Source organism: Bombina bombina, chromosome 1 (assembly GCF_027579735.1).
Source record: "Bombina bombina isolate aBomBom1 chromosome 1, aBomBom1.pri, whole genome shotgun sequence".
Classification (NCBI taxonomy): Eukaryota; Metazoa; Chordata; class Amphibia; order Anura; family Bombinatoridae; genus Bombina; species Bombina bombina.
In genome coordinates, this window is record NC_069499.1 from 1,125,353,602 (window position 1) to 1,125,375,433 (window position 21,832).

The window sequence follows — 21,832 nt, forward strand, 5'->3', positions numbered from 1 at the left end:
TTTATGCACATTTATACCCATATAGGCCTAGTTTCCATTGAGGTGGTAAAGTTTGGATACTGGTGGTAGCATAAAAAATCTCCATAGACTTTAATGGAGATAAATGTTTTTACCACCAGTTTCCAAACTTTATCACATCAATGAAAACTAGGCCATAGTATCTGTAGTGTTAACAAAATATAGCTAATTCAATAAAGACTACAGGATGTAGCGGTGATTGGAGCACAGGGAGCACCGAGGGGGTGATCTTCAGGAAGGTGACAATAATGACTTCTTGTTGCTGGACACTGGGTAAAGGGATGTAGTAGAGTGGTTGCCATGACTGCCTTCCTTTGTTCCACAAAGCCAAAATGTATTATCAGAGTTCTAACTCCTGTTAGCACCTTATGCTTACTCACCCCCACCTTAAAGTAGCATTCTGCTTTATTCTAATTATTATATTATTTTATTTTAGCACTTCTGTCCCTTGCCAACTGCGTGCTTAACCTCTGCAAATGAGATAAACACAGAGCTAAAGTCCTGCTCCAGTGCCATTACTAAATGTGGAAGAAGGCAGCCACATTTAGTGCTTGTGAAAGATCACATCACTAGTGTGATGAGCTTTCACAAGTTTAGCACCGAAAATAGCCGGAGTCTACAAGCAGCCGCCTACATCTGAATTCAGTGGCTAACTGCCCATGCCTAGAAACAACCATTGAGCCAATTAGAAACAGCATACTCATATATCAATGTGGGACTTTGGCTATGTGTTTAACCCCCGCAAAGGAGTTAGCAAGAGGCACTAGAGCTAAAATAAAATGGTAACACCAAATAAAGCACTCAAATTCTAAGGTACTCTATACTTTAATAGTTTATGTTGCCACTTCAGAAATTATAATAAAACATACAATCACACTCAAGTACACAGGTACACAAGAGAAAGTAAAGGTGCACATGCATACACACACATGTGCACGCACACAAACACATTCACTCTCACACAAACACATAGGCACTCACATACTCACACATAAGCATGCACACACATGTACTCACACACATACACAGTCACACTCACGCATGCGCACACACATACACGCTCACATACTTACACACACGCTCAAAAATGCACACACACATACACACGCACACACACTCTCACATGCTTACACACTCACAAATGCACACGCACACACACACACACACTCACAAATGCACACGCACATACACACGCACACACACACTCTCTCATGCTTACACAGACACTCACAAATGCACACGCGCACACACACACACTCTCACATACTTACACACACACTCACAAATGCACACGCGCACACACACACTCTCACATACTTACACACACACTCACAAATGCACACGCACATACACACGCACACACACTCTCACATACTTACACACACACTCACAAATGCACACGCGCACACACACACACACTCTCACATACTTACACACACATTCACAAATGCACACACACATACACACGCACACACACACTCTCACATACTTACACACACACTCACAAATGCACACGCGCGCACACACACACACTCTCACATACTTACACACACACTCACAAATGCACACGCACATACACACGCACACACACACTCTCACATGCTTACACACACACTCACAAATGCACACACGCACACACACTCTCACATACTTACACACACACTCACAAATGCACACACACATACGCACGCACACACACACATACACACTCACATACTCACACACACACATATGCATGCTCACACATACGCACTCACACACACACACTGTCATATAAATGAACATAAAGTACTATATAGAAAAGATTCATTAGTATGTGAAAAATCTTCATGCATGCATCTCCATATTTATCCTTTTTTTTTTTTTTTTTTTCTTCCCTAGAAATTACCTGGAAAGTTTAAGAACCTTTTTCGGAAATTTGAGAATTTAACGGTGAGAAGCCAAAGAAGTGGTTTAGAGGGCTGCAAAGCCGCATGCAGGAAATACGATATTTCTCCATTCATTAATTGTGTTTTACTTAATATTTCTGTATGAGATGCCCCATGTAACATGAATAAAGGTTAATTAAATTCCTTTCATCACTCAAGGGCCCTGCTTACCGTATGCTGAAAAGGAACAACATTTTCCCTACTCAATTACTTGCACTGGTTTAACATTTGTGCAGCCTTCGTAGGGGAATCAATTTTTAGATTAGCTTCAAATAGTTGAACAGTCTTTTATTTTGCAGCAGTATTTTGATTAAACACAAAGATAATTGATGCTATTGACCAGTAAAAGAAAATTCATGATGTAAAATAATTTTCTTTGAATATTGTGCTGTCTCAGAAAAAAAATATTTTTGGGGCAGCTAACTTTTTTTAAGGCTCCAGTTCAAAATCTCTTATACTGCACCACAAACTGTTCATTTTAAATGTTTGGTAGACAGCTTTTCTGTTGTCTTGCACTAGATTAGCATATCAGCTGGGTGTGAACATTTTCAGAACAGATTAATACCTTGTTTGCTGCTTTTGTTTTTCAAAGGCCAAAATACCCCTACCATTTCCCCTATTTAGAGGAGCCAATACAGACTTGTTACTAGAACAGACAAAGCTACCCAGGTTATTACCTAATCAGCTCAGTGATTTAATTTGCTTGTAAACTTAAATCTAATCATGGATCCTTGATCTGGATTAATCTAATGGACATATCATCAATATCTTTACTTATATAGTGAGGATTATATCCCACCCAAATGCCTGCCTTTTATATTTACTGATGCTCTAATGTAGCAGAATGTTATAAAGCCCGTTCCCTTCCCATTGATTAGATATATGTGTCAGTTTGTAGCACCCTATATAGTGGAGCACAAACAATGTGCACTATTGAGCGCTAACACCACTCAAGTTAAATCAGTAGCACTCTTATTCTTGCGCTTATATTAAAAGCTGAAAGTTAATATATATATATATGTGCAGTATACTTTATTTTAATGGTTTGCATGTGTTTTGTGATACTTTTATTCTAGCCCTAACACTTTACTTCAGGTCTCAAGTCGCTCATCTCGAGCGCAACACATAACTCACAACTTGTAATATGAACGATGTTTGGTGCGGCTGCACTATCTATTGAAACAATAGGGCAGGCTAAAAAGATTTTGTCTATGCTAACCCTTCTCTGTTAATTCTGTTTTACCATTGATTTATAATGCCAGATTGTGCTCTATTCCTATCAATAGCGCTCCACTTGTAATCTTGGCCATTATGTTGGCAGATTCTATAGGTGTATTACAGAACAGGATTTAGTAAGTGACTAAATATGTGGTTTGACTTTAGAATTCTGCGGTAATTGCACCTATAGAGGCCCATTTATCAAGCTCCGTATGGAGCTTGTAGGCCCGTGTTTCTGGCGAGTCTTCGAGTACGATCGGGTTGATTGACACCCTCTACTGGAGGCCCTTTGGCTGCGAGTCTGCAGGGGGCCACGTTGAACCAGCAGCTCTTGTGAGCTGCTGGTGCAATGCTGAATACGGAGAGCGTATTGCTCTCTACATTCAGCGAGGTCTTGCGGACCTGATCCGCACTGTCGGATCAGGTCCGCAAGACCTTTAATAAATAGGCCGCATGGTGTCTTCTAATGATTATTTACAATTAGTGTTATTTGTTTGTGCATGACAAGAACATTATGTGATGTGAGAGGAATTATTCTAGGGGTGTAGCCCCAATGCTTTCCTCTATAGGTCACTGTCTAGCATTAAGGGTACCTATGAATATGACTGGGGCTCACCCATATTATAGTTATTTCTTGCTGCTATTTTGTGCATTACTGGGAATGTTAGAGTACCTCAGTATTATAAGGCACTGGGATTTTTGGCCATGCTATATTAATATATTAATAGTCTCTCAATATGATTCTGGTTTCCTGCAGGACCCTTGTCGAAATCACAAATCATACCGTGAAATGGTGACTCGAATGCGCCCCCCTGTTATCCCATTTATTCCGCTTATCTTGAAAGGTGAGTGTGGGGTAAATGTGCATTATTTAGCTTCTGTTATCTCTCTCACTAACCTCACCTCTCAGTCTCTATTTACCCCCAAATCTCTCTGCTCCCACTAAAGCCTCTTTATTGTCGCCTCATAGTTTTACATTCGTTGCCTCTCACTCTTCTTTTTAAATGGACATTAAACTGCTGAGTTCAACTGCAGTACCAGGTTACTGCTCACCATAATATATTTTTTTCCTCCTGTGCCTGCAGCAGTCTTCAAAGTTATTCTCTTATTTTAAACACAATTATCAGTTTGCATCTTCATGCTGGGCACTGCCATCTTGGATCTTATATTTGTCATGTTACTTTAAAACTGTGCAAAAAACTGCAAAAATGTAACTCTTCTGCTCTCTATTATGTGAGCTAAACTGAAGTGTAAGGTACAGCTGTAAAAAAGCAGATCCGTGAGAGTGCTCTGCTCCTATCACAGGATATAACAATGCGCGAGATGCAAGATGCAGGCGCTCAGTATAAAATGCAGAGCTTTACCAACTGGATTTTGTACAGTGTTAAAATAAGAGAACGTCTTTAAAGACAGCTGCGGGTACAGGAGGGACAATAATAGCATGGTGAGTAATGACTATGTTACTGTCCTTGTACTCAGCGGTTTAATGTCATTTTAATGTTTCTTCATGGTTTCCTTTTATACAGTCAACTCTTCACTTCCTCTGATTTTGTGTTTTCTCATTTTCCACCGCAATTTCTCATGTTTCTTTTTTCTCAACCTATTTTGTCGTGTTCCTTTCCCTGTTACTCACTTGCCCTGGACTCATTTTTCTGTGCGTTCTCATTGCACCGAATCATTGCGCTCACAAGAGCACGGTTCCATAGGCTCTAATGGTAGCCTCGTTCTCTTGTTGTGAGACACAGCATGAGAACTAGCGCAATGAAGGGGGTAAGTTGTGCAATGATGAGCAGCATTCATATACTTTCAAACTAAAAACATACGCAAATATTCTGTATAGATGTTATCACAAAATATGTAAAAATAGGTAAGAAGAATACTCCCCTCTGTTGATGAACATCTGCCGTCCCACAGTCTCTCCCAGAAGAACTGTATTAAATACCTGTGTCAGTAGAGGAGCAGGTCCCACGGTTTTGTTGTGTTCAATCAAACTGCTCACTATCTCAGTTCTATCTTCCGAATCGGCATGGCCTCTGTTTGATCGGAATGGCCTCTGTTTGGTCGGAATGGCCTTTGTTTGATCGGAATGGCCTTTGTTTGATCGGAATGGCCTTTGTTTTCCAGAGTCAGGCAATTTATTCAGACCAAATGATCTTTCAAAGTAAAATACAACTATTTATTGATGTTCTGTTGCTCAACGCATTATCAACCGGAAGGTGGCTTTACAAACTTATATTGTCTCTTAGTTATTTCCACCCAAAATTTCAAACAACCTAAAATTAGGATTAAGATCCTACTTTTAATATTACATTGATCCTTAAATTCAATCTTCCGGTTGATAATGATATTGTATTTTACCGATTTTAAAAGCTCTTGAGAAAGTAGACTGTGTTAGTTGAAACGTGTTGAGCAACAGAACAACAATAACAAGTTGTATTATTTTACTTGGAAAGGTCATTTGGTGTTAATAAATTGCCTGACTCTGGAAACGACTCCCTCATCAAACAGGGGCCATTCCGATTCGAAATATATAAATATATTTACAGGGAACACACAGTTCACATAGACCGCTATGTAAAGGCACTTTTCAGTGCCGTTTTTTTTCCTAACTCCCCTCAGCCGCCACTTTTAGCCCCTTATAACTGCTTTTTGCAGTCTTTTTATTAAAAAATAAAGATGCCACCGTTTTAATTTTTTAATATAGATTACTATATTGAAATTTGGGACCAATAGGGTGGGGGGCTTTTAGAAAATTAACCAGAGATCTGATCTCTGGTTAATTTTCTAAACGTGCATACTACTATTGCGAGCTTGCGGTAGCAATAACCAGCCAATTGTAATAGCTGGTTATTTATCGCACGTCCTCAAATGGACAAATTTGCCCTTTGCGGGCGCGCAATAAATTAGCGCTCCACTTGTAATCTAGCCCTTTATATGGTATATTTACTTTCTTGTTTTTTCCATTACTGTTCCATTGACTTTTTCATTTTGTCACAACCAGTGCTACTAATACTGTATGTCAGCCTTGGTGGATGACATATTAATATTAAACTAAATGGCCATCTCCATCTTAAAGGGACACTGTACCCAAAAAAATTATTTCGTGATTCAGATTGAGCATGACATTTTAAGCAACTTTCTAATTTACTCCTATTATCAAATTTTCTTCATTCTCTTGGTATCTTTATTTGAAATGCAAGAATGTAAGTCTAGATGCCGGCCCATTTTTGGTGAACAACCTGGGTTGTCCTTGCTGATTGGTGGATAAATTCATCAACCAATAAAAAAATGCTGTCCAGAGTACTGAAACCAAAAAAAAGCTTAGATGCCTTCTTTTTCAAATAATGATAGCAAGAGAACGAAGAAAAATTGATAATAGGAGTAAATTAGAAAGTTGCTTAAAATTGCATGCTCTGGGGCCTAGTTATCAAGCCATCAACCTCAAATACGCTGGAATTCCGCAGCGTATTTGTGTCGATGCTGATACGCCTTAGTTATCAAAGGCTCGAGACCGGCAAAAGTAGAATTTTGTGACGTAAGCTTCGATCCTCCGGACTCAGTCCGACACAGATCGATTCTTACGTCACTCCAGATGTTCCGCACACAAGTGCGGCACAATCTCACTACTTTTGCTAGTTATCAAAAAACTAGCAGGTACGCTCGGCACTTTTACGGCCCAGCGTACCTGGTTTTCAAAGCGCCAGCCTGGAGGCGGCGGATCCCATAGGAATCAATGGGAGTCTGACCATAGCGAAAAAACAAGTTCGCTGCTGACAGACATCCCATTCATTCCTATGGGAGATGTCTGCACCTAACACCCTAACATGTACCCCGAGTCTAAACACCCCTAATCTGTCCCCCCTACACCGCTGCATCTAAATAAAGTTATTACCCCCTAAACCGCCGCTCCCGGAGCCCACCGCAAGCTACTCTATACATATTAACCCCTAAACCGCCGCCTCCCGGAGCCCACCGCAACTATAATAAATGTATTAACCCCTAAACCGCCGCTCCCGGAGCCCACCGCCACCTACATTATACCTATTAACCCCTATCCTGCCCCCCTATACCGCCGCCCTCTATAATAACGTTATTAACCCCTAAACCTAAGTCTAACACTAACCCTAATGCCCCCTTTACTTAAATATTAATTAAATAAATCTAAATAATATTTCTATTATTAACTACATTAATCCTATTTAAAACTAAATGCTTACCTGTAAAATAAACCCTAATATAGCTACAATATAAATAATAATTATATTGTAGCTATCTTAGGATTTATTTTTATTTTACAGGTACCTTTCAATTTATTTTAACTAGGTACAATAGCTATTAAATAGTTATTAACTATTTAATAGCTTACCTAGCTAAAATAAAGAGAAATTTACCTGTAAAATAAATCCTAACCTAAGTTACAATTCCACCTAACACTACACTATACTTTAATAAATTATTCCTATTTAAAACTAAATACTTACCTGTAAAATAAACCCTAATATAGCTACAATATAAATAATAATTATATTGTAGCTATCTTAGGATTTATATTTATTTTACAGGTAACTTTGTATTTATTTTAGCTAGTTAGAATAGTTATTAAATAGTTATTAACTATTTAATAACTACCTAGCTAAAAGAAATACAAAATTACCTGTAAAATAAATCCTAACCTAAGTTACAATTAAACCTAATACTACACTATCATTAAATTAATTAAATAAACTACCTACAAATAACTACAATTAAATACAATTACATAAACTAACTAAAGTACAAAAAATAAAAAAAAGCTAAGTTACAGAAAATAAAAAAATAAGTTACAAACATTTTACAAATATTACAACAATTTTAAGCTAATTACACCTAATCTAAGCCCCCTAATAAAATAACAAACCCCCCCAAAATAAAAAAATGCCCCACCCTATTGTAAATTAAATAAAGTTCAACGCTCGTTTACCTTACCAGCCCTTAAAAGGGCCATTTGTGGGGGCATGCTCTTTTGCCTGTAAATGAAAAATACAACCCCCCCCAACATTAAAACCCACCACCCACATACCCCTAATCTAACCCAAACCCCCCATACAAAAACCTAACACTAATCCCCTGAAGATCATCCTACCTTGAGTCGTCTTCACTCAGCCGAGCAGCGATGGAACCCAAGTGGACATCCGGACCGGCAGAAGTGATCATCCAAGGGGCGCTGAAGAAATCTTCCATCCGATGAAGTCATCATCCAGGCGGCGCTGAAGAAGTCTTCAACCCGGGCGATGTCATCTTCCAAGCCGGGTCTTGAATCTTCCTTCCGCCGCCGCGGAACATCCTTCTTCACCGACGGACTACGACGAATGAAGGCTCCTTTAAGGGACGTCATCCAAGATGGCGTCCCCTCAATTCCGATTGGCTGATAGGATTCTATCAGCCAATCGGAATTAAGGTAGGAAAAATCTGATTGGCTGATTCCATCAGCCAATCAGATTCAAGTTCAATCCGATTGGCTGATCCAATCAGCCAATCAGATAGAGCTCGCATTCTATTGGCTGATCGGAACAGCCAATAGAATGACGACTCAACGCCCCTTGGATGATCACTTGGATGATCGCTTCTGCCGGTCCGGATGTCCACTTGGGTTCCATCGCTGCTCGGCTGAGTGAAGACGACTCAAGGTAGGATGATCTTCAGGGGATTAGTGTTAGGTTTTTGTAAGGGGGGTTTGGGTTAGATTAGGGGTATGTGGGTGGTGGGTTTTAATGCTGGGGGGGTTGTATTTTTCATTTACAGGCAAAAGAGCTGAACTTTTGGGGGCATGCCCCCACAAATGGCCCTTTTAAGGGCTGGTAAGGTAAACGAGCGTTGAACTTTATTTAATTTACAATAGGGTAGGGCATTTTTTTATTTTGGGGGGGTTTGTTATTTTATTAGGGGGCTTAGATTAGGTGTAATTAGCTTAAAATTGTTGTAATATTTGTAAAATGTTTGTAACTTATTTTTTTATTTTCTGTAACTTAGCTTTTTTTATTTTTTGTACTTTAGTTAGTTTATGTAATTGTATTTAATTGTAGTTATTTGTAGGTAGTTTATTTAATTAATGTAATGATAGTGTAGTATTAGGTTTAATTGTAACTTAGGTTAGGATTTATTTTACAGGTAATTTTGTATTTCTTTTAGCTAGGTAGTTATTAAATAGTTAATAACTATTTAATAACTATTCTAACTAGCTAAAATAAATACAAAGTTACCTGTAAAATAAATATAAATCCTAAGATAGCTACAATATAATTATTATTTATATTGTAGCTATCTTAGGGTTTATTTTACAGGTAAGTATTTAGTTTTAAATAGGAATAATTTATTAAAGTATAGTGTAGTGTTAGGTGGAATTGTAACTTATGTTAGGATTTATTTTACAGGTAAATTTCTCTTTATTTTAGCTAGGTCAGCTATTAAACAGTTAATAACTATTTAATAGCTATTGTACCTAGTTAAAATAAATTGAAAGGTACCTGTAAAATAAAAATAAATCCTAAGATAGCTACAATATAATTATTATTTATATTGTAGCTATATTAGGGTTTATTTTAAAGGTAAGTATTTAGTTTTAAATAGGATTAATGTAGTTCATAATATAAATATTATTTAGATTTATTTAATTAATATTTAAGTTAGGGGGGCGTTAGGGTTAGTGTTAGACTTAGGTTTAGGGGTTAATAAATTTATTACAGTGGCGGCGTCGTAGTGGGGGGCAGGATAGGGGTTAATAAATTTATTATAGGTGGCGACGGTGTAGGGGGGGCAGGATAGGGGTTAATAAATTTATTATAGGTGGCGACGGTGTAGGGGGGGCAGGATAGGGGTTAATAGGTTTAATATAGGTTGCGGCGGGTTCAGGGAGCGGCGGTTTAGGGGTTAAACTATTTATTTAGTTGCGGCGAGGTGCGGGATCAGCAGGATAGGGGTTAATAATTTTATTATAGAGGGCGACGGTATAGGGGGGGCAGGATAGGGGTTACTAGGTATATTGTAGGTGGCGGTGGGCTCCGGGAGCGGCGGTTTAGGGGTTAATACATTTATAAGAGTTGTGGCAGGGTCTAGGAGCGGCGGTTTAGGGGTTAGTAACTTTATTTAGTTGCGGGAGGCTCCGGGGGCGCCGGTATAGGGGGTAGAACAGTGTAGTTTAGTGTGAGTGCTTAGTGACAGGCTAGCAATAAAGCTGGGAAAAAGCCGAAGAGCAGCGAGATCGGATGAGTGATAACTGTCACAGTCCGCTGCTCATCGCCCCGCGGCTTTTTGACAGCTTTATTTGATAACTTAGGCGAACGTATTCAAGGTCCGCTGCGGCGAAGGTAGGCGAGCTTAGGCGGACGTATTGGGCCGGCGAAGCCAGAAAAGTAGACGGCTTGATAACTACCCCCCTCTATCTGAATAATGAAAGAAAAAATTTGGGTACAGTGTCCCTTTAAGTAAATAGAATGCTCTCCCACAAGACAGAATGTTTTCTGTCACTTCCTGTCTCTCACTCTTTCCTTCTTTCTCTCTTCATTTCCTACTCTTTATTCATTTTCTTTATTTTTTTGCTCTACTGTCTCTCTTTACCAGTCTCTTTTCTGATCCCCCCTCTGTTGTTTTCTCTGTCTTCTCTTAGACTAACATGCACATTCCTCTTCCTGTTCTAACATTTGGTTTATTTTTCACTCTTTCTTTCGTTGTACTCTCCAGGCCTTACTCATGTTTTCTACCACTGCACCCAGTTAACACTCACTCTTTATGATTTTACACCATATATTCTCCTCCATCTCATTTCCCATTTCTCTCCTCATCTACTCATTCCTCTCACAATTTGCCACTCTCACTATTACTTAATATTTCTATTGGTCTCACCTTTTATTTATTTTTTTATCAAGCTCAGCCTTCCAAGTCTTCCTTTTCCTTTTTTTAAATCACTTTCCTTTCCCACTCTCTGCCCGGCACACTCTTCCTTCTTTCTCTGTTTGCTCCAACTATCACTTGTTTGTCTCTCTTCATCTCCCCACCTTCCCTCGCTATCTCACTCACTCACTCTCCCCTCTGTCTTCCATTCAGATCTCACTTTTTTACATGAAGGCAGCAAGACTTTCATCGATGGGCTTGTGAACGTGGAAAAAATGGTGAGCACAGGCCTCTGCCTCTCTAAAAAACAAGAGATCAGATTAGCATGAACTCATACACGCTCTGTCTTGAGAAGTTCTTTACAAGTTAATTTTAACCTATTGGTCATCAATTAAAGGGATATTCTCTAGAAGAAATTGCACCCTTTAAAAATTATAATAATAGCCTTATTGTGCTACAAATTCACAAAAAACCCCAACATTGTTAATATAAAAAGAGTAAACATTACAAACATATGTATGATGTAAGCTTACAAGCGTCCCTTTAACACTGACCAAATTCCTGCAACCTGTAAAAAATAATGATAAGAACTGGATTATTTATATATTGCTATGGGACTCATATCCCCTTAATGCAAGGCCTCAAACTTACATTAAAAAAACGTAATATTATTGCCTCTCTCTGTTGTTGTTATATGAATTTAAAGCCTTCCATATGGATTCTGGGATTTATAGTTTCCCAGCTTGTAAATAACATAATAGAACAGTTGGATAACAGCTCCCAGAATCCAGAAACGTTGGCTAAAACCAATCCCAGACTCAAAACTTCAGAGTTTGTCAGTCTGTGTAATGTCGGCCTCCACTTCCAATGGCTAATTATATGATGCTTGTCTCTAACATCTGCTACTGTCCTTGCAGCACGCAATTGCTGAGAAAGTGAGAACTGTCAGGAAATACAGGAGCAGCCAACTGCGTGAGTATTTATTATTACTTCATTTTTGCTTCAATATTCTGCAATAACATTTCCCTGTTTAGATTGCGTAATTATTATTAGACACTGAAACAGTTTATTTGGACCATAAATTCAAAAGTATAGTGAACTATGCATTAAAGGGACATTAATTTAACTTTTTTGTATATATATATAGAATATACCAGCCACAAAGCAACTTATTGCAAAACATTTGCTTACAAAATAAATGCCATTGCATTTATAAATGGTAAAACATTAAAAATTAGTATTAGTGGGCATACCACTTGTAAAGCATAGTAATGATGTTTAGCTTATCTGCTGTGGCCAGTTAGTGATAGACATAAATAAGCTCCTGCTCTGATCAATTAAAGAGACAGTCTACACCAGAATGTTTATTGTTTTAAAAGATAGATAATCCCTTTATTATCCATTCCCTAGTTTTGCATAACCAACACAGTTATATTAATACAATTTTTATATCTGTAATTACCTTGTATGTAAACTTCTGCAAACTGCCCCCTTATTTCAGTTCTTTTGACAGACTTGCATTTTAGCCAATCAGTGCTGACTTCTAGGTAACTCCATGTGCATGAGCACAATGTTATCTATAAGGCACACATGAACTAATGCCCTCTAGTTGTGAAAAACTGTCAAAATGCATTCAGATAAGAGGAGGCCTTCAAGGGCTTAGAAATTAGCATATGAGCCTACCTAGGTTTAGCTTTCAACTAAGAATACAAAGAGAACAAAGCAAAATTGGTGATAAAAGTAAATTGGAAAGTTGTTTAAAATTGCATGCCCTATCTGAATCATGAAAGTTTATTTTGGACTAGACTGTCCCTTTAATCACTGTGTAGAATGTTTTCATATCAGCATTTTTTATCTTGCAGTATTTATTTACTGCAGCCTCTCAGTACAAAGTTGCTATATATTTTTTTATTACAAATAATTAAACATTTTTTTAGTTAATAAAATTCAGATATTTTAGCTATTCAATAGCAAACTTTCAAAAAAATTAATTAAACTTATGGTGCCCACAAATTTGGAAAAACTTTGGCTTTTGTACAAGCAAAAAAATATCTATATTGGCATTTCTATTTTTTTTTAAAATGCTTCCAGCTCAAAATACCTAGGTGAGACACTAATGGGGTCAAACACAACAATCCACTTGAACTAGAAGTTTACTAGCAGGATCAATATATAGTAACATTTTTATAGAAAAAGGACATTTAATGCCTCTTGATTTTTTTTGTAAAAATTGTGTTTAGTCCCACGCTCCCTAGTGAGGCCAAAAAGCAAAATCTGTAACTTAAAGGGATAGGAAAGTCAAAATAAAATGACGTGTTCTTTTTTTAATCCTGCAAGTTTAAGACACTTTTAAATTCACTTATATTATCAAATGTGCTTCATTCTCTTGGTATCCCTTGTTGGAAAAATAATATGCATATATCCTACACTAGAGGGAGCTAGCTGCTGATTGGTGCCTGCACACGTGTCTCTTGTGATTGGCTAACTAGATGTGTTCAGCTAACTGCCAGTAGTGCAATGCTGTTCCTTCAGTAAAGGATAACAAGTGAATTAAGCAAATTTGATAATAGAAGTAAATTTAAAAGTTGTTTGAAATCCTAATCATGAAAGAAAAATTTGCGGTTTCCTGTCCCTTTAAGTTTTCCAAATGCTGGAAATCAAATAACTTGTATAGACAGATTTTGCATTTTTGGCCTTTAAGGGAGCATGGAACAAAGCACTTTTTTCCATATGACCTGGAGAGTCCACAACGTCATTCCAGTTACTAGTGGAATATTCAACTCCTGGCCAGCAGGAGGAGGCAAAGAGCACCCCAGCAAAGCTGTTAAGTGTAACTTCCCTTACTCATAATCCCCAGTCATTCTCTTTGCCTCTGTCAATGGAGGTTGTGCAACGTCGATGTCTGAAGATAATTTGTCCTTTTATGGGTATTTTTCCCTGCAAGCAAGGACTGGGGTCTAGCTGTGTACACGTCAATCTCTTGAGTAAGAGTAGTGGTGGCATTTAGCAGTTAAAAGGCGGCAAGGTAGTCTTTGCTTTACTTTCAACACTTTGCTACCCATTTACAGAAAGACAGAGTTGGTGACTCTGTTCTTTCTTTTCCTACAGGTCCATGACAGGGAGTGAAGTACCTGCCACGCCTAAGGAGCAGCATCTGTCCTGCAGTTGGATCTAAGGTAAGTGCCTTTGCCTTCTAGTTACAGAAAGATAGCAGCACTTAAGAGGTTAATCCTCATTATTTTTTTTGGGACTTAATAATTCTTATTAATTAAGGATTCATATTAAGGACAAGGCACTTGAGTGTTTTATATTTGCAAGTATGAGACTCACATATGGGGAGTTCACTTGGCCAGGGGATTCCATGGGTTAACGGTAGAGTACTTACTTTATCAGTTACCTACTTTATATGTATGCTTTAGAGGCTTATATATGACTTTTACATTGATGGGGCTTATGTTAAACAGTTTTATTAACGGTTTTATATTTTAGCCGCACTCTTTTCAGAGATGTGAAAATTTTTGTGATGCAGTTTCTGTTTGTCACACTCACGTGAAGACCGCACTTCCACTTTTACGGAGCGGTTGGAGAGTGCTTGTGCAGCTGTCTTTGACTAGGCTAGAAGGCTTTTTGTATCGACTCTGTTAATCAGCTCACCGGATTATCCAGAGGAGAGAATTCACTACTAGAGATTTACTCTTACTAGTGGGATGTTTTTTTCTGGCCGGTAGGAGCCTCAGGCAACTGAGGCAGCTTTCAAACTTATATATATATATATATATATATATATATATATATATATATATATATATATATATATATATATATATATATATATATATATTTGAATCTAAAACAGCTGTTTAATATTTCATATTTAACTTTTGGAATAATTTTTTTTTTATATTAAACTTTCTTTATTGGGCATTGTTAGTGGACCTGTTATTCTAAGCTATGGATGCAGAAGAGGATCAGTCTATCTCTATGGATAGATGTTTGCTTTGTTTAGACAACCAGATTGCCCTAACTATGCAGTTTTGTTCCTCATGTTTAGCAAAAACTTTAAAATGTAAAGAAAAAATTCTCCCTTCTGAGTCAAGTGTCTCTCAGGATAATGCTGTGTATGACATGCTTAAGCTTTCTCCTCAAACGTCCCAAGCCTTAATTGTCTCTCATATTGTGCCTTCTGTGTCCTCTCAACCTCCCGGGGGGGTGTATTTACATGGGGATTTTGCAGCTCAGATTACTTCGGCAGTATCAGCGGCTTTGTCAACTTTCCCTTCTTCGGGTAAGCGTAAGAGGAAATCTATTCATTTGCCTACTAGTAAGGCTTCTGATCCCTCTAAGTCTGACCTTTCTATTTTGTCTGATGAGGAAAATACTTCAGTAGCTTCTGAAGGTGAAATCTCAGACTCTGACACTTTAGCAGTAAAATCTTCAGAATCTTCAGAGAATACTCTAGATGACTCTGAACCTTCGGTTGTTGTCAACCCCACAAAGTCTTCTAAGCTGGATAGAGTTTATGATTCTCAGTCTTCTGAGGAGGTTTTTCCTATTCCTAGGAAGATGTCTGAAATTATTGCTCAGGAATGGGATAAACCAGGGGTTCCTTTTTCCCCTTCCCTTGTTTTTAAAAAGATGTTTCCTGTTGCTGACTCTATTCGTGACTCATGGCGCGCTGTGCCTAAAGTAGAAGGGGCTATTTCTACTCTTGCTAAGGGAACTACCATTCCTAAAGAGGATAGTTGCTCTTTTAAAGATTCAATAGATAAATAGCTAGAGGTTTACTTAAAAAAGATGTATATCCATCAAGGATTACAGTGGCAACCTGCAGCAAGTATTGCCACGGTTGCGGGAGCAGCTTCTTATTGGTGCGATGCCTTGTCTGATCTTATTTCAGAGGAAAATACGATAGAGGAGATCCAAGATAGGATTAAAGCTCTCAAACTGGCTAATACTTTTATCTGTGATGCAAACATGCAGATAATTAGACTGGGAGCTAAGATGTTTAACTTTACTGTGCTAGCCCGCAGAGCTCTGTAGTTAAAATCTTGGTCAGCTGATGTTTCTTCTAAGGCCAAGCTTTTGGCTTTACCTTATAAGGGTAAAACTCTGTTTGGACCTGGTCTAGCGGAAATCATTTCTGAGATTACGGGGGGGAAATTACGGGGGGGGGGGGGGAGAGATCTTTCCTTCCTCAAGACAAGAAAAATAGACCAAGGGGTCGACAGACTTCTAATTTTCGTTCCTTTCGCAACTTTAAGAGACAGAAGTCTTCACCGTCCTCTTCTAAACCTGACCAACCCAGGTCCACTTGGAAGTCCAGTCAGCTCTGGAATAAGGTAAAACAAAACAAATCAGCATGAAGGGTCTGCCCTGGGTCTGAGCTTGGACCAGGTGGGGGGCAGGCTTTTTCTTTTTCGACAGGCTTGGATACACAATGTCCCAGATCCATGGGCTGTGGACAAAGTATCCCATGGTTACAGGATAGGATTCAAATCTTGCCCTCCAAGGGGCAGATTTCTCCTATCAAGATTATCCTCAAACCAGGTAGAGAAGGAGACCTTCTTAAATTGCGTAAAGGACCTATCCTCCCTGGGTGTTATTGTACCAGTCCCTCCAAGGGAACAAGATCTAGGATTCTATTCAAATCTATTTGTGGTTCCCAAAAAGGATGGAACTTTTTGTCCTATCCTAGATCTCAAGTGTCTCAATAAATTCCTCAGAGTTCGGTCCTTCAAGATGGAAACTATTTGTTCCATTCTTCCATTCATCCAGGAAGGTCAGTTCATGACGACCATAGACCTGAAGGACACGTATCTACATGTTCCCATTCACAGGGATCATCATCAGTTTCTCAGATTGACTTTTCAGGACAAGCATTTCCAGTTTGTTGCCCTTCCATTTGGACTGGCCACGGCTCCCCAAATATTCACAAAAGTTCTGGGAGCGCTATTGGCAGTAATCCGATCCCAGGGAATTGCTGTGGGGCCTTATCTAGACGACATTCTGGTTCAGGCGTCATCTTTTCAACTAGCACAATCTCATACAGAGATGTTGTCTTTTCTACGTATCCGCAGGTGGAAGGTGAATTTGGAAAAGAGTTCTCTAATTCCATCTACAAAAGTATGTTTCCTAGGGACAATAATAGATTCTATGTCCATGAAGATTTTCCTGACGGAGGTCAGAAAATCCAAACTTCTAAATTCCTGCATTTCTCTCCAGTCTGCCTTTCATCCATCAATGGCTCAATGCATGGAGGTGATTGGTCTGATGGTGGCATCAATGGACATCATCCCTTTTGCTCTGTTCCATCTGCGACCACTGCAGCTTTGCATGCTCCGTCAATGGAACAGAGACCATTCAAATTTGTCACAGAGGATAAATCTGGACCCCCTAATAAGAGACTCTCTCTCGTCTCGGGAACATCTGTCTCAGGGCACTTGCTTCCTGAGACCTTACTGGGACGCCAGCCTGTCAGGCTGGGGAGCTGTTTGGGGTTCTCTGAAGGCTCTGGGCCTGTGGTCTCGGGAAGAGTCCTCTCTTCCAATAAACATCTTGGAGTTAAGAGCTTTCTTCAATGCGCTATCGTCGTGGCCTCAACTGTCCTTAATAAAACAAAGAGCGGTTGTGTGGTCATCAAGCTGTGCAATTTTTTTCGCTGTGTAAAAAGCAACACATCATACGTGGTACAACAGGTCAGATAAATCCTATGCGTTTCATGCCGACAGGCACTTCGTCAGGGATAGTGAAAACACTCCTTCTCCTTTGCTTTATACATTGGAAATGCATTACAATTACATTCAGTTGTTAAACGATAATGAATTAAAGTGATACATGCTCTACAGTGTTATCAAACAAACGTGCAATTCTTATTCTTGTTATTACTAATACTATTATATTAATACAATTGAAGAAAGAGAGTGATACCATTGCACTAATTTTCATAAACCCTTACTATCATAAGTCATATCTTGTCGCAACATATTGTATTTCAACATAATACATTTCATAGCAATGTGGTAACTGTCTATCCATCTCATATTTCAGTATATGTAAATAATTCAACCTCGTATAGTATACACTATTTCCAAGTAAACATATACAGCTGATGAAACAAGCTATAATCGCCTACTACGTTGCAACATATATAAGTGAAACTAGATTGTGATACAAAGTGGCTATTACTCAACTTTCTTTTCTTTACTAAAACACATTATAACTATTCAGAATCTCGTATATTTGTAAATACATAACTATACATCTTTGTCAATATATATTATCTCAAAGGACAAAGAATTAGATATTATCATAATTCAAACAGGACTGGGAACTAATTAAAAAAACATATATACATTATGGGTGGGCACATTTATGTCAGAAACAACTGAATATCAAAGTCACCTTTCACTTCTCAAGTCTCAGTTTTACGCTATGTGTTTCTTAAGAATATTATTCCCAAATTCTTATCATATATGTATTCATATATTATTATCTCCATCAGCACTTTTTACAACAAACACCAGTTTTAGTATCCAAAATTGGCTAAATGACTAGGTTATACTTAAAACTCTGTGATAAATATCTCCATGAAGCCATATGTACACTTATATTTATATTAGAAGACATTAACCTTAACATTATCATTATACACCAGTATATGTCTTTAAATCCCATATGATATTTATACCTAGGGGATACCCCGTTTGGAGTATATAGATCCAATAAGCTTCTCTTCGGTTAAGCCTAGCTAATCTATCTCCTCCCCTAATATTTTTGGGAACACAGTCTATAGCTTGAAACCAAAACATATTGTCTCTATTAGCCCCTATATGTGTTGCAAAATGTTTAGCAACAGGGGTTTTGGGGGGGTCAGCACCTATTGAATTAATGTGTTCTCTGATACGATCTTTCAAAAGGCGCGTGGTGCGCCCTGTATACTGTTTTTCACATATTTTGCACGTAATAAGATATACTACAAACGTAGAGTTACAGGTTAAATGAAAATGGTTCTTATATGACTTTCCTGTTACACTTGACTTAAAGTCTTCACCCTTAAGTACGTATTCACAACTCTTGCAACTCTTGCATGGACGAGTCCCACACTTAAAGAAACCTTTTCTAGGATTTAACCAGCCACTATCAGACCTATTAGGAGTGCTAAAGTCTCTCTGCAGAACTGTCTCCAAAGTACTCACTCTCCTGGAAACACACTGTATACCTTTCTCTGACATTAATTTACCTATAAATGGGTCTTTCTCAAGAATAGGCAGTGCTCTCTGAACAATATTACAAATCTGTCTATATTGTTTGCTGTATGATGTAATAAATCTGAAAGTGTCTTTCAAATCTTGTTTTTGTGGTTTGGCTCTGTCTTGTAATAAAGTAGGCCTGTCTATTAGATTGACCTCATTTCGTATGTCATTTAGTGAATCTCGGTCATAACCTCTGGCTTCTAGTTTTTCTATTAGGTCATTGGCCTGTTTGTTATAGATATCATATGTTGTGCAGTTCCGTTTTAAATGGATAAGTTGCCCTTTAGGAATTGCTTTTTTGAGGTGTGTGGGATGATGTGAATTGGCCCTCAGGATTGTATTTCCTGATATCATTTTTCTATAGGTTTGTGTAACAATTGTCCCTGTGCCAGTCTCTTTTGAGATCAACAGATCCAAGAAAGGAATCTCTTTATCTGAAAACTCAAATGTAAACTTGAGATTTTTATCATTGTTATTCAAATATGTAACAAAGCTAGAAATCTCAGCCCTATCCCCACTCCAAATAAGATGCAAATCATCTATATACCTTGAATAAAATTTGACTTTGTCTTTATATGAATTTGTAAAGGTAAACAACTTTTCTATTTCGAAGGCATTTAGATACAAATTTGCATTGGAAGGTGCAAATTTAGCACCCATTGCCGTGCCGCATTGTTGTACATAAAATTGACCCTCGAATGAGAAAAAGTTGCGAGTAAGCAGAAAAAATACAGAGTCGCAGATTAATTTAATATAAGATTCATCATAGTTACTATATAGAACCAACATTTGTTCTAGTGCCTCAATACCTTGATAATGTGGTATACAGAAATATAGTGAAGAAACATCTATAGTAAGAAAAATATCATTATCGTGTATAACCATATTGTGTAACCTATTCAAAACATGTTTAGTATCCCTAATATATCCTGGTGATTGTTTCACAATCGGTTGCAGTATTGAGTCTACATAAGCCCCTAGTTTTTCACCTAATGATCCAACCCCTGAAATGATGGGTCTTCCGGGCGGTGATACGGTAGTTTTATGTATTTTTGGTAGGTGCTTAAACACTGGAACTTGTGGATTAGTCCGGTTTATCAGATTCCAGTCGGACAACATCACCTCGGTGGCTTACATCAACCACCAGGGAGGGACTCAGAGTTCCTTAGCCATGAAGGAGGTGACTCGCATTCTGCAGTGGGCTGAAGCTCACAATTGCCTTCTATCTGCCATCCACATTTCAGGTGTGGAGAACTGGGAGGCGGACTTTCTGAGCAGATAGATTTTTCATCCCGGGGAGTGTGCTCTCCATCCGGAAGTGTTCTCTCAGATAACCCTCAGGTGGGGAGTTCCAGAGTTGGATCTGATGGCAGCCTGCCAAAATGCCAAGATTCCAAAGTACGGTTCAAGGTCAAGAGATCCTCAGGCCGTTCTGAAAGATGCTCAAGCGGTTCCTTGGATATTCTCTCTGGCATATCTGTTTCCTCCGTTTGCTCTCCTTCCACGAGTCATTGCTCGCATCAAACAGGAGAGAGAATCAGTGATCCTAATAGCTCCTGCATGGCCTCACAGGATCTGGTTTGCAGATCTGGTACGGCTGTCGTCTCTACCTCCTTGGAGGTTACCTCTGAGGAAAGACCTTCTAGTTCAGGGTCCTTTCCTCCATCCAAACCTAGATTCTCTGAAGCTGACTGCTTGGAGATTGAACACCTAGTTCTGTCTAGACAGGGTTTTTCTAAAGCGGTCATTGAAACTATGCTTCAAGCTCGCAAACCGGTTACTCGCAAGATTTACCATAAGATATGGCGTAAATATCACCAATATATTGGTGCAAATCTAAGGGGTTCTCCTGGAGCCGGGTGAGGATTCCCCGGATTTTGTCTTTTTTCTTCAGGGTGGCCTGGAGAAGGGTTTGTCGGTCAGTACTCATATTTCTGCTTTATCTATCCTTTTACAAAAACGTCTGGCAGACTTACCAGATGTTCAAGCTTTTGTTCAGGCCCTGGTTAGAATCAGGCCTGTGTTTAAACCTGTAGCTTCCCTGTGGAGCCTTAACCTAGTTCTTAAAGTTTTGCAGCAGGCTCCGTTTGAGCCGATGCATGCTGTTGATATAAAGTTGTTATCTTGGAAGGTTTTGTTTCTCATTGCTATTTCTACCGCTCGCAGAGTCTCTAAACTTTCAGCTCTGCAGTGTGATTCCCCATATCTTATTTTTCATGCAGATAAGGCGGTCCTTCGTACTAAGTTGGGGTTTCTCCCTAAGGTGGTGTCGGATCGAAACATTAAGCAGGAAATTGTTGTTCCTTCTTATTGTCCTAATCCTTGTTCTCATAAGGAACGTCTTTTGCATAACTTGGATGTTGTGCGGGCTCTAAAATTTTACTTACAGGCTACTAAAGATTTTCGTCAATCTTCTGCCCTGTTTGTTGTTTTCTCTGGAAAGCGTAAGGGTCAGAAGGCCACTTCTACTACTCTGTCTCTTTGGTTGAGAAGTTTGATTCGTTTAGCTTATGAGACTGCTGGTCAGCAGCCTCCTGAGAGAATTATGGC

The 21,832-nt window shown here is 38.6% G+C and overlaps 1 protein-coding gene across 1 annotated transcript in view; it reads left to right on the forward strand.

The window, feature by feature from the left end:
* Nucleotides 1–21,832, forward strand: part of RAPGEFL1 (Rap guanine nucleotide exchange factor like 1) — a 124,526-nt gene that overhangs the window by 96,174 nt on the left and 6,520 nt on the right. The window contains exons 11-14 of the mRNA XM_053698327.1: nucleotides 1,900–1,950; nucleotides 3,922–4,009; nucleotides 11,244–11,308; nucleotides 11,948–12,002. Coding sequence (XP_053554302.1) covers nucleotides 1,900–1,950; nucleotides 3,922–4,009; nucleotides 11,244–11,308; nucleotides 11,948–12,002 — 259 coding nt within the window. The remainder of the gene's footprint in view (nucleotides 1–1,899; nucleotides 1,951–3,921; nucleotides 4,010–11,243; nucleotides 11,309–11,947; nucleotides 12,003–21,832) is intronic.